Consider the following 19,962-nt stretch of genomic DNA (forward strand, 5'->3'; position numbering starts at 1 on the left):
TATCAAGCAAGCAAGACCCCAGGCGCTACAGATCATTTTTGCTGAACATTTAGTACGGTAAGTAGCAAAAAACTAAAGTAGTTAAGTTATGTGGGAGAAACATACAAATTACCTTACCACTTGCCCAATAATTAAGAAATACAGTAACGTTAGTCAATTGAGTTAGTAAAAACTCATAGTTTAACATTAAAAATCAACACGCTTTTAACTTTAACGTTACCTGTCACAGGAGCGAGCCGCACCGACGGGAGCGCGCCGCTGAGGAGGTGCTAATGAACAATTACTTTCACCTGGTCGTTTCCCTTTTTTCTTGACAAACAAACTGTGATTCACAACTACCGACCGGTCATACCGGAGTTCAGCTCATATTGTCCCGTAGAAGTGATGAACTGGAAATTGTTAGCTAGAACTTTGACACGTGATAAGTTGGCGTCCCCTTCCAACCAACAGTTAAAGGTGCTGACACACAGGGCCAATTATTATATAAAGTCACTTACAGTTGCCTGCTCAGTTTAGCGCTTATTAATGTAATTAGGTCAGACGTCCAACATGATAGCCACAAATATCAAGACATCTCTATTGTTTTCCATCTGAAGAGATCAACCACTTGATACATCAGATTTTATTATTTCAAATCTGGATGTACAATAATAATTACATGATTATAAACCATATGATGCCAGGAAGCAAATGTATATACAATGTAAAAAGTGCATTGTGTTAACAAAAAGAACATATGAGCTCACTGAACATCTTAGCAGAGGTTAAAGGTGAAAGATGGCCACCTACCAAAGTGTTAAAGAGATAAGGATTTCCTCAAAAATCAGGCTGCATTCAAAAGAACCATTACATCTTTTGAGTCGGTAATATCAATCAAATTTACAATATTTATTTGTATGATCATATCTGGTATTTTACAACATCCATTTTAGAATATACTACTCTGCTTGGTGATAAAACATGAAGGGAATCAGTTTCTCAACAAAAAGGGGCATTCATGACACACCGCCAAAATGGTTCGTTAGACACTTGCCAACTGAGACATACTGTATACTGCATCAGTATTGTGGTATTCCTTCTTAATAGATCTGCAACATGCTACCTATACATGCAGGTCTCACATACCTCTGTTGAAATCAAAGGAAATGCAGGACAGTAACAAAGCAATCGTTGCTATCTTTGTGGTCCATTCTGAATGGATTCAATAAATAAATGGGACAGTATCACAAACTGATACATCAGGCCACTACGTGCATGAGACAGGATGGATGGAACGGACTACTATAAAACAAGATTATTGTTCTACATCAGTTTTAGGCCACATGGCTGCTGTCCATTAGTGGTGGTATGAGGTGGGACTCCCTGTCCAGAAGGCAAGTGAATGTGCACACTATCAAAGAGGGGGGGCGAGGGAGGAGGCAGAAGGAGAAGCTGCAGCGTGTGTCTTCCGGGGACGTTGAAGCTAGAGGAGTAGAGGAAGGAAAGTTGTGTTTCCTTTTGTGTCCACTGGCAGGCAGAGTTGAACAGGCGCTTCTCCCCCTCTTCCTTTTTTTCCTTTATCTCCTTCTCTTTTATCCCCACTCGCCTCTCATTTGACACAAGTGGGCCAGCTGAGGCCTCCGCAGGCAGCAGAAACAATTATGTAAAGGATCACCTGAAAAGAGGACAGTAACAAAGTTCACTTCTTGCGCCACTGTTTGATTAGTCGTGCAGTGAGCCATACAGTCGCAACACACAGGAGTTCCTTCAGTCAATGTCAAACAATGCTGTAGAGCTGTCTGAGGACAGATCATTGCCGCAATGGGTTTTCAGTGAGTTATTAATGTAAAGTAAATACAGGAGTTGTACGGGACAGCTGAGCCTCATCATAGCTGAAAATCTATCCTAATTTGACATGTTAATGGGAAAATAAAACAATCTATTATAAGTAATAATCCAATTAAATTTTTTTGTATCCATACTCACCAGGCACACCAGCACAATGACAACAGTCAGCTTGAGGTTCTTCATACACATGGCTCGAGCCAGGTTACGACTTGTGGTCTTAAATGTGACCGACTAAATGGAGAAAATAACATCAGGGACAATATTTGTGTATCAGTAGCTTGCTAGATTACTGTCGAAAGTACAGAAACATTTATACTGCCATTTAATATCATGCACCAGAAAACAAGTAGGATGAACAGGAAAAACACATTTGTCTTTAAACTCACTGAATCAACCAGATTTTCTGTCTTGTCAATCAGCAACTCCAGCTTCTCTCCTCTCTGAGCTACCAAGTCTGTGAAAAGACACAAAGGCTCCAGTGTAATGAGATTCAAATCAAATGCTTGGTGAAATGTGACTGACATTTGAGACAGTAATCCTCCAGTTTTCATCAGATCTTTTAGCCATTAAATTATTGCATAACTTTTTGTCCAGAACATTTGCTTTGGGCAAGAAGGCCAACTTATACTATCATGCTGTGCATCATTGGCACAGCATAATGAAGATGCTACTGATGCAACCACAGCACACGGCATTCATTTATGCCACTAACACATAGTAAGCTTTTTTCTGATTCAATTAAATGGATGTGTTCTTTCATTATTACCTCATAGCCCCATAAAAAAGAGGTCATATTAAGGTGCTATATTCGATATTCAGAACATTAATATAGCAGCAAACAACTATGTATAGATGTAGTGGCGTAATGACATCCTGAGCAGAGAATGAAGTCACACTCCCTCTGTGTGTGTTCTAACCCGAGCTTCTCTATTCTTTGTTTTTGGTAGCCGGACCAATAAGCTGTAAATAAAACTAGAAGGAGAAGAAGAGGTGATATTTGTGTGCAGGCAATCCCGGCCCAGACTCTGAATGTTGTATATAGCACCTTTAAGCAGGCCCAGATCTAGGCAAAGGCATTCTAGGCAAGCGCCTAGGGCCCATCTGCCACTGGGGGGCACAGTAAAAGGGAAAAGTCAAAATGTTTTATTTTTTTTAATAATTAAAAAAAAAAATTGTTAAATTTCCAACTAACACTTAATCTAAACTTGTATATTTTTTAAAATGAATATATAATTATACTGTTTTAATAAAAAAGTACAGTAAAGTAAAAACTCCAATTGCCTGAAAATGTGTTTCCAGTTCTGTATGATAGCTAGCCATTACGGTTACACTACGACGTTTCTGGGATGCTTTTGGCTGCAGCAAAGCGGAAAAAAAGAAAAATGGAAAATACAAGGACAAAGAGGATAGATGCATTAAAATACCTACATAAATACACTCACCTAAAGGATTATTAGGAACACCATACTAATACTGTGTTTGACCCTATCCTATCAATATGGGCCAACATTTCTAAAGAATGCTTCAGCACCTTGTTGAATCAATGACACAAAGAATGAAGGCAGTTCTGAAGGCAAAATGGATCCCCCACACCATTACACCCCCACCACCATCAGCACCAGCCTGCCCAGTGGTAACAAGGCATGACAGATCCATGTTCTCATTCTGTTTACGCCAAATTCTGACTCTACCATCTGAATGTCTCAACAGAAATCGAGACTCATCAGACCAGGCAACATTTTTACAGTCTTCAACTGTCCAATTTTGGTGAGCACATGCAAATTGTAGCCTAATTTTCCTATTTTTAGTAGAGATGAGTGGTACCCGGTGGGGTCTTCTGCTGGTGTAGCCCATCCACCTCAAGGTTGTGCGTGTTGTGGCTTCACAAATGTTTTGCTGCATACCTCGGTTGTAACGAGTGGTTATTTGAGTCAAAGTTGATCTTCTATCAGCTTGAATCAGTCAGCCCATTCTCCTCTGACCTCTAGCATCAACAAGGCATTTTCACCCCAGTTGGAGTTCAGGAGATTGTCTAGACCTGGACCACACCCCTAAATGCATTGAAGCAGTTGCCATGTGATTGGTTGATAATTTCATTAACGTGAAATTGAACAGGTGTTCCTAATAATCCTTTAGGTGAGTGTAAGTTAGCATGATAATCATGTGGCAGTTAAAAGTTATCTTGTTTATTCACCAAATTAAGTATCCATTTGGAGGGGGCCTGAAAAATTCTATATGTCTAGCGTAATCTTTTCATTTAATCGGGCTCTGAAAGCATCACTGTGCCATGGGGAAACCCATGAGAAGCTCACCTATGTTGCGGACCATAATGCCCTTTAGGTCATCCACCTGCATCTGAGTCTCAGTGACACGATCTGATCCTCGTTGGTCGGAGTGGTGTTTCTACAAAAAGAAAGGTAGGGGAAAAGAAGGAAATGGAAAGGTGATCTAAGCATATTTTGAAATTCTGTAAATCTGTATGTGTGACTACAGAGGTAGAAAGCAGTCACAGAGTAATATGCTCACGTCAGGCTCTTATCATACTCACCATCTGAGCTGCCAGTGTTGAGGAGAACTCACTGTTCATGGCGTAAGGCAGGGCAGTTTGGGCTCTCGACCCGTACGTTGTCTGGAAGCGCTTCTTGACTTCACTGAGGAAGCTGAATGCCCGTGACCTCTCAAAGTCCTTGGGTAAAAACAAAAGTTAAATATAAGAGGTTTTTTTTTTTGAAGTACATTCCCAGAAAAATTACCTTCTATATTGTTACCTTGTGACTCTTAATGTGTAATGTATCGGCCTGCTTCCTGTTGTAATCGGCTCAATACGTTACTTTAAAAACATGAGTTGGAGATGTATTTGGGTGCCGTAACATTATTTCTGTTTCTCCAAGTGGCTGGGTTACTCAACTTACTTCTCAACTCTTCTTTATGTTCAACTATAAAGTGCATTTCAATTAACCTTACATATCTATCACTCAACTTCCCACCTACCCTTAAATAAAAACACAGATATCTGAGCCATTTATATACTTACATCATCAGTGATACACAGGTATATGATTCTGTCATGGCAGATGTAATGAAAGAGATAGCTAAAAAAAGAAAAAAATGTGTCTACATTAGATACAGTTGAAAGTACAAAGTTGAACATAGTACACTATATGCACTGTAAAACGTCTAAGGAAACATTAACTACATAAAAAGGTGGTAAATGGGCTGTAACTCTAAATGACCTTGGTATTCTCCTCGTAGAGTTTTGAGTGAGGACACATTGTGTTGTGCCATTGTGGCATTTTATGTATTGATATATCGGTGGGCTGATATTATCGGCCAATTTTAGGCATTTCCAAACTATCGGTATCTGCATTTATAATGGCCGATAAATGAATATTTAAAAAAAAAAAAAACCTTCAACCATGTTCTGAGTGTTGGCGTTGCATAGTTTGTCCACCAGAGGGCGCTCTACAACCTCCCTGTTGGCAACACTCTGATTTTTGTTGATTCGTTATTGTGTTTTTGTTCTAAGGACTTTAAGTTTCATATCTTTAGTTTGTATTTTTATACATTTTATTTATCAGAACTTTAATATATTTTAATATTCCTCTGTTCTGTTGTTACAATAAAACAAACAAGTTTATGCATTATCATTATCATATTGCATTATCATATTATTTCAGTGAGGACCCATAAATAACTACAAATAACTAATCCTTTATCGGGCGGCTCAAACTTGATACCACTTTATTGTTTCAGGTTGTGGTTTCCTGCAGTGTGCCTTCTGTAAGCTCTGATGTCTGAGCTTTGAGTGATCTAGAGCTTGTCACATAATATGTGCTAATTTATGGCAGTCCACACTGAGCACAGAAATCATTACGTCACTGATACTGTAAGAAAACGCTTTAAATTGTGTGGACATTACCACACCAAGGCTAATCACTGGTTTCTGGTCTTATGTTGAAGTAGCGTTTTAACACACACTGTAATAATCTGATTATCCTCCACTTTATATAGAATTATGTCTATGTAAAATTACCTTTTTCAGGCTTTAAAAAGGTTCCATGCCATGAAAATGTGACTTTGAGGTTTTTTAACATTAATATTAGGGCTGTCAAATGATAAAAAAATTTTTTTTTAAATTAATCACACAATTAATCACATGTTTTATCACATGATTAAAATTCTACAACCCCAAATCAGAAAAAGTTGGGACAGTATGGAAAACACAAATAAAAAAAGAAAGTAGTGATTTCTAAATGTACTTTGACTTGTATTTCATTGCAGACAATGTGAACACAAAATATTTCATGTTTTGTCTGGTCAACTTAATTTCATTTGTAAATATACATCCTTTCCTGTCATTCAGACCTGCAACACATTCCAAAAAAGGTTGGGACAGGAGCAATTTAGGGCTAGTAATCAGGTAAATTGGTTGAATAATGATGTGATTTGAAACAGGTGATGTCAACAGGTGATTGTAATTATGATTTGGTACAAAAGCAGCATCCAGGAACGGTCTAGTCCTTTAGGAGCAAAGATGGGCCGAGGATCGCCAGTTTGCCAACAAATACGTGAGAAAATTATTGAAATGTTTAAAAACAATGTTCCTCAAAAAAAGATAGGAAGACATTTGCTTATTTCACCTTCAACAGTGCATAACATAATTAAAAGATTCAAGGAATGTGGAGGAATTTCAGTGCGTAAAGGACAAGGGCGCAAGCCTAAGCTGAACAACCGTGATCTCCGGTCCCTCAGGCGGCTAGGCATCAAGAATCATCATTCATCTATAAGCGATATCACCACATGGGCTCAGGACTACTTTGGCAAACCTTTGTCAAGTACCACAATACGTAGTTACATCCACAAATGCCAGTTAAAACCGTACTGTGCCAAAAGGAAGCCCTATGTTAACAGTGTCCAGAAGCACCGTCGACTTCTCTGGGCTCGGAGGCGTCTGGGACGGACCATCACACAGTGGAAACGAGTACTGGGGTCAGATGAATCAGTATTTCAGGTATTTTTTGGGAGAAATGGACACCGTGTGCTCCGGACCAAAGAAGAAAAGGATCATGCAGACTGTTACCAGCAACAAGTCCAAAAGCCGGGGTCTGTCATGGTATGGGGTTGTGTCAGTGCCCTTGGCAAAGGTAACTTGCACTTCTGTGATGGCACCATTAATGCTGAAAAGTACATAGAGATTTTGGAGCACAATATGCTGCCTTCAAGAAGACCTCTTTTCCAGGGACGTCCATGCATATTTCAACAAGATAATGCAAAACCACATTCTGCACACATTACAAAGTCCTGGCTGCGGAGGAAGAGGATACGGGTACTTGACTGGCCTGCAGTCCCGACCTGTCTCCAATAGAGAATGTGTGGCACATTTTGAAGCGCAAAATGCGACAACGAAGACCCCGTATTGTTGCCCACCTTAAGACTAGTTTGCAGCAAGAATGGGACAAAATTACACCTGAAACACTTCATCACTTGGTGTCTTCAGTCCCTAAACGTCTTTTAAGTGTTGTGAAAAGGAATGGCAACGTTACAAAGTGGTAAATGCTTTACTGTTCCAACTTTTTTTGAAATGTGTTGCAAGAACCAAAATAGAAATTTTGCTTTTTGAAAAATAAAACAATAAAAATCATGAGGAACACATTAAATTATGTGCTGTTTGTATTGTCTGCTATGAAATACAAGTCAAAGTACATTTAGAAATCACTACTTTCTTTATTTGTGTTTTCCATACTGTCCCAACTTTTTCTGATTTGGGGTTGTATTATTTTGCATTTCAGAACTGTTTTTAAGTACCTATAAACAATGGAAAGCAATTCTTACCAGTGTATCTTGATTGGGAATCAAATGAATGCAAAGAAAGTTACTTTATGAACTTGATTTTAAGATTTGTATTATTTATTATTTATATACTGTAAACAAAAAAAAAAAAAAAAAAAAGGGTACTAAACAACAGTCAGGAACTTGTTTATTGTTAAGGCCATGGTCAAAATTAAAGATTTAATAATAATGTAATAACTATAACAACTTATTTCCCCAGTAAATTACTGTTGAACGACAAAAACAACCACCACATGGGAAAATGGTATTTTACAATTATTGTGAATGCACCACGAGACTACCTGTTTTAAGTGAACGCACCGTCTGTGTTGTTTAATTCCGACAACGGCAGCTGCTGCGCTGCAGAGCAGACTGTTAGGTCCCGCTGTTGGAATCCTCTACAGGGAAATACAGTCACACTTTACACCGTTTAACATTAGCTGTCAACATTTTAACCTGTTTAATCCAGCTGCTAGCTAAAGGTAGGCTAACGTTACCTGCTGTCAGGTGTAGTGTAAAGTCAGGCGCCGAAATGAGGCACCGAAATTTTCTGTTTTTTGGTCTTGTTACTACCGTTTAGGTTGGCACGTTTCGGTACCCAACCCTACTTACCAGAGTCAATACAGTGTGCAGTAACTTCTAAATAATTTTGATTACTCATTGACGTCCAGTGATCACCGGTGGATGAGACAGCGTTTGCACTTTGGTTTCATCAACAGGTCGGCGAGTAGCACTCTCCAAAATAGTGCTTTGCCTGAGCCCACTAGCATCAACCTGAGTCACGTTAACTGGACTATGCTTAGCTCGTAGGTGGTAGCTCAAGCTTGACGTGCTTCGGTGTTATTTTAATTCGGCTTTACACAATGTGCGTATGGCTTTCGACTTGTCTACTGAAGTGTCCGGGAGTTTTGGAAAATAAAAAGCGCCATTCAGAATTGTGTTTTCTGCTGTCTTTCTCCATCATCCTGCAGCAGTAGGATGTGTTAGGAGGAAGTATGACAGCTTGATGATAAGTAAAGGTGTGGCAAAGGGTCAAAATAGTAGCCTGTTAGGCACAACGTGAAGCCGAGTGAAGTGAAAATAAATTAATAAATGGTGGCATGCGATTAAAAAAAATGAACGCATTATGCTCGGCCCTTAATCGCAACACGATTAACGCGTTAATGCTGACAGCCCTAATTAATATGCATTCCCCCAGCCTGCCTATGGTCCCCCAGTGGCTAGAAATGGTGATAGGTGTAAACCGAGCCCTGGGTATCCTGCTCTGCCTTTGAGAAAATGAAAGCTCAGATGGGCCAATCAGGAATCTTCTCCTTATGAGGTCATAAGGAGCAAGGTTACCTCCCCTTTCTCTGCTTTGCCCACCCAGAGAATTTGGCCCCCCCATGAGAGAGAGACATCATGGCTTTCAAACGAGAAAAGTGGCAGTTGGTCAAGGCCACACCCCCACCCTCCACCTTGACCCCCCCCCCTCTCCTCCTCAATAGCTACAGACACAGAAATGGCACATCCTAAGGAAAGCTCATTGTGGGACTGGCTCTAGTGTCTGTAATTCTGCTCCAAGACTGAATTTCGGGAAAGAGACTTCAGATACAGTATTAGGGGACCACTAAGGTCTATATAAAAGAGACTTCAGATACAGTATTAGGGGACCACTAAGGTCTATATAAAAGAGACTTCAGATACAGTATTAGGGGACCACTAAGGTCTATATAAAAGAGACTTCAGATACAGTATTAGGGGACCACTAAGGTATATATAAAAGAGACTTCAGATACAGTATTAGGGGACCACTAAGGTCTAAATAAAAGACTTCAGATACAGTATTAGGGGACCACTAAGGTCGATATAAAAGAGACTTCAGATACAGTATTAGGGGACCACTAAGGTCTATATAAAAAAGACCTCAGATACAGTATTAGAGGACCACTTCGGTCTATATAAAAGAGACTTCAGATACAGTATTAGAGGACCACTTCGGTCTATATAAAAGAGACTTCAGATACAGTATTAGGGGACCACTAAGGTATATATAAAAGAGACTTCAGATACAGTATTAGGGGACCACTAAGGTCTACATAAAAGAGACTTCAGATACAGTATTAGGGGACCACTAAGGTATATATAAAAGAGACTTCAGATACAGTATTAGGGGACCACTAAGGTCTAAATAAAAGACTTCAGATACAGTATTAGGGGACCACTAAGGTCGATATAAAAGAGACTTCAGATACAGTATTAGGGGACCACTAAGGTCTATATAAAAAAGACCTCAGATACAGTATTAGAGGACCACTAAGGTCTATATAAAAGAGACTTCAGATACAGTATTAGGGGACCACTAAGGTCAATATAAAAGAGACTTCAGATACAGTGTTAGGGGACCACTTCGGTCTATATAAAAGAGACTTCAGATACAGTGTTAGGGGACCACTAAGGTCTATATAAAAAAGACCTCAGATACAGTATTAGAGGACCACTTCGGTCTATATAAAAGAGACTTCAGATACAGTATTAGGGGACCACTAAGGTCTATATAAAAGAGACCTCAGATACAGTATTAGAGGACCACTTCGGTCTATATAAAAGAGACTTCAGATACAGTGTTAGGGGACCACTAAGGTCTATATAAAAGAGACCTCAGATACAGTATTAGAGGACCACTAAGGTCTACATAAAAGAGACTTCAGATACAGTATTAGGGGACCACTAAGGTCTATATAAAAGAGACTTCAGATACAGTATTAGGGGACCACTAAGGTCTATATAAAAGAGACCTCAGATACAGTATTAGGGGACCACTAAGGCCTATATAAAAGAGACTTCAGATACAGTATTAGGGGACCACTAAGGTCTATATAAAAGAGACTTCAGATAAAGTATTAGGGGACCACTAAGGTCTATATAAAAGAGACTTCAGATACAGTATTAGGGGACCACTAAGGTCTATATAAAAGAGACTTCAGATACAGTATTAGGGGACCACTAAGGTCTATATAAAAGAGACTTCAGATACAGTGTTAGGGGACCACTAAGGTCTATATAAAAGAGACTTCAGATACAGTGTTAGGGGACCACTAAGGTCTATATAATAGAGACTTCAGATACAGTATTAGGGGACCACTAAGGTCTATATAAAAGCATCCAAAGAGCACCATGTCATGGGACCTTTAAAAATTAGTCAGTGAACTTAGTAGGAGTAGGTCTGCCTTCATGACTTGTCCAGCAGATAAGAGGCATTTTATACAGCAACAGCTCTCTAGGTAAATTTGCCACTGTTTTTACCCATGGTGCACTTTCCATTACGGTACTTATCTGGTGGTCACATCACCCCTTGTACATACTAGTGGGATATGGACCTTCCTAACCTTAATGCAGACTAAGACATGCAGACCCATGTAGCCACAGAATAACCAGTGTGTGACTGCTATGTGAAGGGAAGTGAGTAGAAATCCTACCTGCCGTGGCTGTAGGTCAATTTGTTATTCTCTGATGGGATTTTGGCCAAAATCTGTTCAGTCACTTCCAGGAAGTTGCCGCCACACCATGCGTGCTTTGCCAGGATGGTGGTTCCACGAGCCACCACAGCAAACAGGATTGCCATAGCAACAGCTAGTGTTACAGCTCTATTACACGCTGGCAACACACAAAGAACAGTGAGACGTTACTCGCAGAGTCTGAGGCTGGGGAAAGAGGAGATTGCTAAACAGAGGATGATTCTGGTAAAACGTTTTAGGGTTACAGATAATACATCAAGAAATGAGGGGGAATGATGTGTGTTAATTAGCGTTACTAACGTTAGTATACACTAAAATAGCATGCGTTACTAGCTACATAACGTTAATCCAGTTGTCACGAGAAATGAAAACGAAAGCCAGATTAACGGTGGCTGGAAAACAACAGGCTAGCTAGCTAATGATGTTGTTGACCAATGTAGCACGGCGTTTGGTGGGTAACGTTGGCGTTAACGTTAGCCGTTTGCCGCAATAACGTTAACGTTAAGGTTACCAGTTTCTAGCAATGGAGCTGACGCAATAACAGTGATATAAAAATGAATACAATACGTTACCTCGATGTGTCAACGCTGTCCAAAGAAGCTAATTTAGCGCCAGTTTCCAACATCTAAAGAGATTTAATTTGCTAGCAAGCTAGCTTGCTAATCCCTATCGAGTGACTTCTGCTTTGCAAATCGCCCAGACCTCCAGACCGGAAAACGAACTCGCTCCTAGGCTAGGTAATGTAGTTTGTACCACATTCATTATGCCAAGTACTCAATTGTGTTGTTTTGTTTTAAGAACTACATTTTATGACTTCCTGTTATGCCGTGCTATCGTCACATGTTTTCAAAAATACGTCATGTTATGGCGACATTTTTGTTTTGTTTTTGGTTGGTAAGGAGCCCTTTTCAAGGTCTTACAGGCAATCTTAACGCTACTGCAATGGATAACTCCCAAGTGGGGTCCTTGAGGGGGTTCCAGGGGTCCCCAGCAAAAGGGGAAATAATATATGTTTTACTGTAATTCCATCCATTAGAAACACAATGACAGAATGTTTACTAATTCAGTCATGGGTTTCATACACTTTCTGTAATAAAACATCTAAAAGCAAACATCTTCTAAGATGGGGGACCCTGGGACAACATCTTATCAAATGGGGGTTTGTGGTCGAATTTGTGTCAGTTTAGGGGGTCCTTGATATGGTACAGTACATAAGGTGTTCAGTTGTAGAGAGGTTAAGTTTTCCTCTTTTACCCCCTTAAAAGAAATTAAGCAACCATTTTATTGATTTTTCAAATATTGGAAATTTAAAAAATGCAGTTTTTTAGCCCCAATGGCAGCTTTCTGAGAGTAGGCTAGTTATTTTTACTATAGCCAAGCAGATTTCCAACTTATGGAATAGGCCTACCCAACAGACATTTTTCAGACACTTTTTCTCAAGTTGTAACCACATATATAACTTTAAAAAGTCAGGTATTTCTGAATATTTGATCAATGTTAGTCCTATAATCACACACCCAGCCTAAGCTACAAAAAAAAGAAACACCTTTTGTGGAACAAAGGCCCTACCCTACGTCTTGCCTATCAGACAGCAGTGAGGGCTAAAGCTCCACGACATCTGTATTGACGTACAGAGTTGGAATGTGAAGCATGGCTGTGGAAGGCGAAAAGAAACCAGTGCTGGAGATGGTAAGACGCTTATATGACTTATGATTATATTTTATATATATAGCAACATTTATTTGCCATTGTTAAACTCTGTTTGTGTGAAAATATTCAACAAAAGAAGCTATCAATAGCATTTCGACTGCTTGTAAACGTCTCACGTGGGTAGCTAACTGCTACAGAAGCTAGCGTTAGCAGTTATTACACCTGAATCCAAACTTCACTTAACGCTGTTCTCTTTAATGCAACATTGCTTGTAGACTGATAGTACGAGTGGCATTATATGAAAGTATGTTATGACAAAGGAAACGTAAATTACTTTGCCTACTTTACAGTTGCTTCTAGTCCATAGCTATCTCCGAGTTTCTCCACTAGGGGTCAGTATTGTAACAGACCTGAGTGCTCCCACAGTTAGTTTCAATATGGTCAATTAGATTAAATTAGATTCGATTAGATTCAACTGTATTGTCATTGTGCAGAGTACAAAGACCACGAAATGCAGTTTGCGTCCAACCAGAAGTGCGAAAAGTGCAATGTGATATTCAAGTATAGAAAGGACAAGACATATAGTGCAGTGTAGACAGTAGTATACAGTTTGTTTACAGAAGGTGGGTTAGAGTAATATAAATTAAATATATGCAGTGTATTAGCAGTTACCTTTTATAAGAGCAGAATAGATATGGCTATGTAATATGAACAACATGTACAGATATGTGCCATGTAGTAGCAGTAACATAATAATAGTATTCAGAATAATATTGATATATGCAGTGTATTATTATAAGTAAAACAGAATAAATATGGATATTCAGTATGAACCATAAAGACAGATATGTACAGCTATGTGCATTGTGGTAACAGTACCATTGTAGAACAGAATGTAGTACAAACAGAAAGGAGCTGCAAAGATTAATCAATAACAATTAAATTAATCACAAACTATTTTAATAATAAATTAGGCCTAATCGGTTTGATTAATTTTTTTATGAAAGAGGTAGATATGCTCTGATTCCAGCTACTTAAATGTGACTATTTTCTAGTTTCTTCTCTCCTCTGTGACAGTAAACTGAAAATCTTTGAGTTGTGGACAAACAAGACGTTGGAGGACGTCATCTTGGGCTTTGGGGAAACACTGATCCACATTTTCTCCATTTTCTGATATTTTATAGACAAACACCTAATCGATTATCTAGAAAGGAATTTGGTTGCTGCCCTAAATATATAGCCTATTCGTAATGAGAATTAATAAATATACTCCGCAAAAACAGAAACGCCCCTTTTTCAGGACACTGTATTTTAAGATACTTTTGTAAAAATCAAAATAACTTTAGAGATCTTTATTGTAAAGGGTTTAAACAATGTTTTCCATGCTTGTTCAATGAACCATAAACAATTAATGAACATGCACCTGTTGAACGGTCGAAAAGACAATAACAGCTTGCAGGCGGTAGGCAATTAAGGTCACAGTTATAAGAAAATTAGGAAAGTAAAGAGACCTTTCTACTGACTCTGAAGAACACCAAATGAAAGACGCCCAGGGTCCCTGCTAATCTGCGTGAACGTGCCTTATGGTGTAGACACATATAGCCGACGGCCGACCGTTGACAGAAAACCCCGTCGATATGATCAGTCGCGTCCCCGTGGTCCAAAAAACTGCCACAGAACAGAGCAAAAAGACGAGAGGAGAAGAGACGTAATACAGTGAGGAAAATAAGTATTTGAACACCCTGCTATTTTGCAAGTTCTCCCACTTGGAAATCATGGAGGGGTCTGAAATTGTCATCGTAGGTGCATGTCCACTGTGAGAGACATAATCTAAAAAAAAAAAATCCAGAAATCACAATATATAATTTTTTTTAACTATTTATTTGTATGATACAGCTGCAAATAAGTATTTGAACACCTGTCTATCAGCTAGAATTCTGACCCTCAAAGACCTGTTAGTCTGCCTTTAAAATGTCCACCTCGACTCCATTTATTATCCTAAATTAGATGCACCTGTTTGAGGTTGTTAGCTGCATAAAGACACCTGTCCACCCCATACGATCAGTAAGAATCCAACTACTAACATGGCCAAGACCAAAGAGCTGTCCAGACACTAGAGACAAAATTGTACACCTCCACAAGGCTGGAAAGGGCTACGGGAAATTGCCAAGCAGCTTGGTGAAAAAAGGTCCACTGTTGGAGCAATCATTAGAAAATGGAAGAAGCTAAACATGACTGTCAATCTCCCTCGGACTGGGGCTCCATGCAAGATTTCACCTCGTGGGGTCTCAATGATCCTAAGAAAGGTGAGAAATCAGCCCAGAACTACACGGGAGGAGCTGGTCAACGACCTGAAAAGAGCTGGGACCACCGTTTCCAAGGTTACTGTTGGTAATGCACTAAGACGTCATGGTTTGAAATCATGCATGGCACGGAAGGTTCCCCTGCTTAAACCAGCACATGTCAAGGCCCGTCTTAAGTTTGCCAATGACCATTTGGATGATCCAGAGGAGTCATGGGAGAAAGTCATGTGGTCAGATGAGACCAAAATAGAACTTTTTGGTCATAATTCCACTAACCGTGTTTGGAGGAAGAAGAATGATGAGTACCATCCCAAGAACACCATCCCTACTGTGAAGCATGGGGGTGTTAGCATCATGCTTTGGGGGTGTTTTTCTGCACATGGGACAGGGCAACTGCACTGTATTAAGGAGAGGATGACCGGGGCCATGTATTGCGAGATTTTGGGGAACAACCTCCTTCCCTCAGTTAGAGCATTGAAGAAGGGTCGAGGCTGGGTCTTCCAACATGACAATGACCCGAAGCACACAGCCAGGATAACCAAGGAGTGGCTCTGTAAGAAGCATATCAAGGTTCTGGCGTGGCCTAGCCAGTCTCCAGACCTAAACCCAATAGAGAATCTTTGGAGGGAGCTCAAACTCTGTGTTTCTCAGCGACAGCCCAGAAACCTGACTGATCTAGAGAAGATCTGTGTGGAGGAGTGGGCCAAAATCCCTCCTGCAGTGTGTGCAAACCTGGTGAAAAACTACAGACCTCTGTACTTGCAAACAAAGGCTACTGTACCAAATATTAACATTGATTTTCTCAGGTGTTCAAATACTTATTTGCAGCTGTATCATACAAATAAATAGTTAAAAAATCATACATTGTGATTTCTGGATTTGTTTTTTAGATTATGTCTTTCACAGTGGACATGCACCTACGATGACATTTCCAGACCACTCCAGGATTTCTAAGTGGGAGAACTTGCAAAATAGCAGGGTGTTCAAATACTTATTTTCCTCACTGTACGTCTCTATAACAGCAGGCGGTGCTAATCTGTAATGTTGCCCATAAACCGGCAGCTGATTGGACGAACGCGTCACGTGGGTTTGTTTTTTCCGGAAATTCAAACCAGACTGTCATGGCCAAAATGAACGCCGACAGCCCCCCAGACGGACGATGGCACAGGACACACCGAACCGATTAGAGTCACTGACCTCGCCAGACTGTCCCACGGCCGATAATCGGCCTGATGTGTCCCGGCCCTTAGACATGGTGCGAGGAGGCATGAGGACAGCAGATGTGGCCAGGGCTAAGACAGCGCTACAGGGAGACAGGAAGTGCAGCGGATTGTCCTCTCTGTGGCAGACCAGGCGTAACAACACCTGCATAGGATCGCTACATCCAAATATATCACACCTGTGGGTTAGGTACAGGAAGGAAACAACAACCGCAAGAAGTCTGGCCAGTCTGGTGCAGTACATGAGGAGGAGATGTACTGAAGTACTTAATACAGCTGGTGGCCACACCAGATACTGAGGGCTACTTTTGATTTTGACACCCCCCCCCCCCCCCTCCCTTTGTTCAGGGACACATTATTCCATTTCTGTTAGTCACATGTCTGTGAAAATTTTTCAGTTTATATCGCAATTGTTAAATATCTTAATGTTCATGCAAATATTTGCATGTTAAGTTTGCTTAAAATATAAAAGCAGTTGAAAGTGACAGGATGTTTCTTTTTTTTGCTGAAAAAAAAAATATATATATATATACATATATACACAGCTTGTAAAACAATAAGTAAAATATAGAAAGTTAATTGGCAGTATAACAAACTGTTTGAACCCCTCCCCCCCCTGCGGTCCATCAGGACCAAAACCTGAAACCCTAAAAAACGTTTTTCCCCCTCTGCAGTCAGCCTTATTAACAATAAGTATAGTCCCCCTCCTGGACTATACATCTGCCCATTGCACATACTATATATTTCTTTGCATTCTGCACTAAATGCCTTCAGCCTCCTTTGTCTTATATACCAAACAGCTATTTTGTATATATTTGTTTCTGTATTTATTGTTTATTTCTTATTCATGTTTAATATGTTTGTCACCAAGTCAAATTCCACGTAGGGTAACTACTGTGGCAATAAACTCCTTTCTGATTCTAATGGTAGAGTGACAAGTGATGAGCTCAAGGGATTTAAAAGTCTTCTGGCGTGTGATGTGGGATGTTTTTAATAAATCCTTAGGTCCAGGCTGATGGGGGTGACGAGGGCTGTGTGACGTTTGTGCTGCACGATGAAGACCATACGCTGGGCAACTCCCTACGATATATGATCATGAAGACGTAAGGGTTTTATTTTTTCTAAAGTGCTACTTTAAACTCGAGCATGTAGTGGTCACAAGTTTTAACCCCTGTACTCCCGTAGGACACCGTTTTTGAGGACAAAGAGCATGACTGATGGTTCATTTTTGTCATTTTTTGATTTGACTTCAGCTGGAGGAGTTTTGTTTTTCCTTATAACTCATAGAGGCCATTCTGACAGTTTATGGTCATATCACACAGGGACTCTTAAAGGACAATTCCGGAGCAAAATGAACCTAGGGGTTAATAACGTGTACCGAGTTGAACGTTCTCTGGGACATGTTTTCATGCTAATACAAACGAGTGTAAACATTAACGCTACCGTCTTTATAAACTCTTTTTAATAAACGGTGGACACATCGGTACACATATATTATTAACCCATAGGTTCATTTTGCGCCAGAATTGTCCTTTAAGTGCGTATGTGGTTCCACTCTGTTAACAGTGTTGTTGTTCCCAGTCAGTCCAGGTCAGCTGGGATGAGTTGATAGTGGAAAACTTGTAATAACACCCTTTTTATTTTATTTTTTAAGCAAACCATTGATAACGATCACAAACCTTGCTTTCACTTTCCTGTTTCCCGTCAGTGTGGATGTGGATTTTTGTGGCTACACCATCACCCATCCGTCTGAGAGCAAGATCAACTTTCGCATTCAGACACGAGGTGAGAGACCTGTCACTCATCTTCTTATCCTTCTTCTTACAATCTGCGTTAGTTTCTAGTGTGCATACGTGTGTCAGACAGCTAGACAGGAAACATTTCTCGGGCTGTGTTGCAGAGTAAACATGTTGATTGGAGTCTTGTGTATTCACTTTGTCCAATCAGCCGAACAAGAAAGGCCAGTGGCTGGCTTTAAGTAACACACACATGCATATACACATGCACATACACCCCCTCCTGTTCTTGTCCACGTAGATCTATAACCACATTGCACAAAGTGCCTACAGCCGCCCCATCACATGAAAGGACTCGGCAAGACTGAGAGAACAACTTGTTTTTGTTGTTGAGGATGCCGGGAGGATCTTTCCTAATGGCTCATCGCAGCAAGACACAATGACCTTTCAGGCACCAGGAAAAACCCTAGTTCCCGCTGTGCCTTCAGATGTTCAGCTAGCAGACTTTTCTACATTAATTTCTGTCATTGCTCTCCACCATGACCACAATGAAAAAGGGTGGGTGGACCCCATGTCAATTAGGAGAAGAGGGCCAGGACCGCAACTAACAATTCTTTTCATTCATATGGTTTTCAGTACTAATGGATTAGATGACCATAGCAAGATTAGAGTAATGTCTTAAAATGTCGTGCTTAGTTTAATCAACCTCCAGCAAAGCCAAGGCAGTCTGTTTATAACAATAAGAACCGGAAAACAAACAAGTAACTCTTTGCACATGTGTGCAGTTGTAATCACTTTTGGTTGATTCTAGAGCTGCTGAGATTAATCGATTAATCGCCACCTATTTTTTGAAATGTTAAAATTCTCTGATTCTTCCTAAATGTGAATATTGTTTGGGTTCTTCACTCCTTTATGACAGTAAACTAAATATATCTTTATGTTGTGAAACAAAACAACACATTGGAGGAACTAACAACAAATTGATTAAAGGTGCAGTAGGTAAGACTTATAAAACTACCTTTCTGTCATATTTGCTGAAACTGACCCTATGTTCCAGTAGAACTACATGAAGCAGGTCATTAAAAAAAAATCCGGCTCCTCTGGCTCCACCTACAGCCTGGAGTGCGATTTGCAAAAATCCACCGCTCCCTGTTCAGATGCACCAATCAGGGGCGGGGGTGTCTCCCCGTCAATCACTCATTCATCCTCCCTTGTGGGGGGAGGGGCTTAGGAGACCGTTTTGGGCTTTAGCGGAAAGGGGGGAGCGACTGAGAAGTTGTCGATGTTCACATTTTTTGGCTAAGTCCTGGATCTTCACAACCCTACCTACGGCACCTTTTAATCGTGAAAATAATCAACAATTAAAAAAGAATCATTAGTTGCAGCCCTAGTCGATTCCCATTCATTATTCATTTCCTGTTGACGTCAGCTGCTGCATTATTTTGTGTTTAAATCCCCAGTGTGTAACGTTTGTAGTTGTTCATTATCAAAATCTGTGTTGCCCGTTCACCAACTTGTCCTTTTTCATGAATATTGACCACCACCATCAATTTCAAGTATTCCTATTAGCTTGGAATTTTACATTTGCTCTTGCATGAACTGGGGTAGACGCTCCATAATGATGCGCCATCTTGAAATACGTTAGCTGGTAAGGGACATACAGGACATACTGCGCTTTCGTGTTTTCGACTCCTAGCTGCTGCTAATGCTGCTAATGGGTGTCGTCGCTTCCCGGCCCGGCAAGTTTGAGGAAGGAAACATGGAGGAGCACACGTATTCAAAATCTAAATCTTCTTCTTCTTCTTCGCCCAGAAAAAGAAAAAGGATATTGAAAAGAGCGAGAGACCGGCGTCATCAGAAAAAAGAGTGAACATTAGAGCTGCTTTGGACGCACACCCCA

General features: G+C 40.2%; 3 protein-coding genes across 9 annotated transcripts in view; 1 reads left to right on the plus strand and 2 right to left on the minus strand.

The window, feature by feature from the left end:
- Positions 1-431, minus strand: part of mtus1a (microtubule associated tumor suppressor 1a) — a 30,726-nt gene extending 30,295 nt beyond the window's left edge. For 3 of the 5 annotated variants that reach the window (XR_003693507.1, XM_028588945.1, XM_028588947.1), the window contains exon 1: positions 118-214. The gene's annotated coding sequence lies outside the window, so the exon portion shown is untranslated. The other 2 variants (XM_028588948.1, XM_028588946.1) reach the window with 2 other exon arrangements.
- Positions 432-607: 176 nt separating this feature from the next.
- Positions 608-11,997, minus strand: sybl1 (synaptobrevin-like 1). Its single transcript, XM_028589303.1, has 8 exons — positions 11,726-11,997; positions 11,115-11,292; positions 4,862-4,919; positions 4,376-4,513; positions 4,140-4,230; positions 2,214-2,281; positions 1,966-2,058; positions 608-1,654 (listed from the first exon to the last, which is right to left on the minus strand). The coding sequence occupies exons 2-8, from the start codon at positions 11,258-11,260 to the stop codon at positions 1,589-1,591; spliced, it is 660 nt and encodes a 219-aa protein (XP_028445104.1). The 5' UTR covers positions 11,261-11,292; positions 11,726-11,997; the 3' UTR covers positions 608-1,588.
- Positions 11,205-19,962, plus strand: part of polr1d (RNA polymerase I and III subunit D) — an 11,473-nt gene continuing 2,715 nt past the window's right edge. Inside the window, exons 1-4 of one of the 3 annotated variants that reach the window (XM_028589306.1) lie at positions 11,316-11,378; positions 12,742-12,842; positions 17,332-17,429; positions 18,035-18,111. In XM_028589306.1, coding sequence (XP_028445107.1) covers positions 12,804-12,842; positions 17,332-17,429; positions 18,035-18,111 — 214 coding nt within the window. In that variant the 5' untranslated portion in view covers positions 11,316-11,378; positions 12,742-12,803. Of the gene's footprint in view, positions 11,379-12,698; positions 12,843-17,331; positions 17,430-18,034; positions 18,112-19,962 lie in introns of those variants that run through there. The other 2 variants (XM_028589304.1, XM_028589305.1) reach the window with 2 other exon arrangements.

The sequence above is a fragment of the Perca flavescens genome, chromosome 10, assembly GCF_004354835.1.
Source record: "Perca flavescens isolate YP-PL-M2 chromosome 10, PFLA_1.0, whole genome shotgun sequence".
Lineage (NCBI taxonomy): Eukaryota > Metazoa > Chordata > Actinopteri > Perciformes > Percidae > Perca > Perca flavescens.

Bases quoted from the DNA above. Each gene is read 5' to 3' on its own strand.
- sybl1 (XM_028589303.1), bottom strand. From the start codon at position 11,260: ATGGCAATCCTGTTTGCTGTGGTGGCTCGTGGAACCACCATCCTGGCA. The intron at 4,514-4,861 runs GTAAGTATATAA...TTTTTACCCAAG, and splicing joins ACCTGTGTATCACTGATGAT to GACTTTGAGAGGTCACGGGC. The intron at 2,282-4,139 runs GTGAGCTTCTCA...GTCTTTTCACAG, and splicing joins CATTATGGTCCGCAACATAG to ACTTGGTAGCTCAGAGAGGA.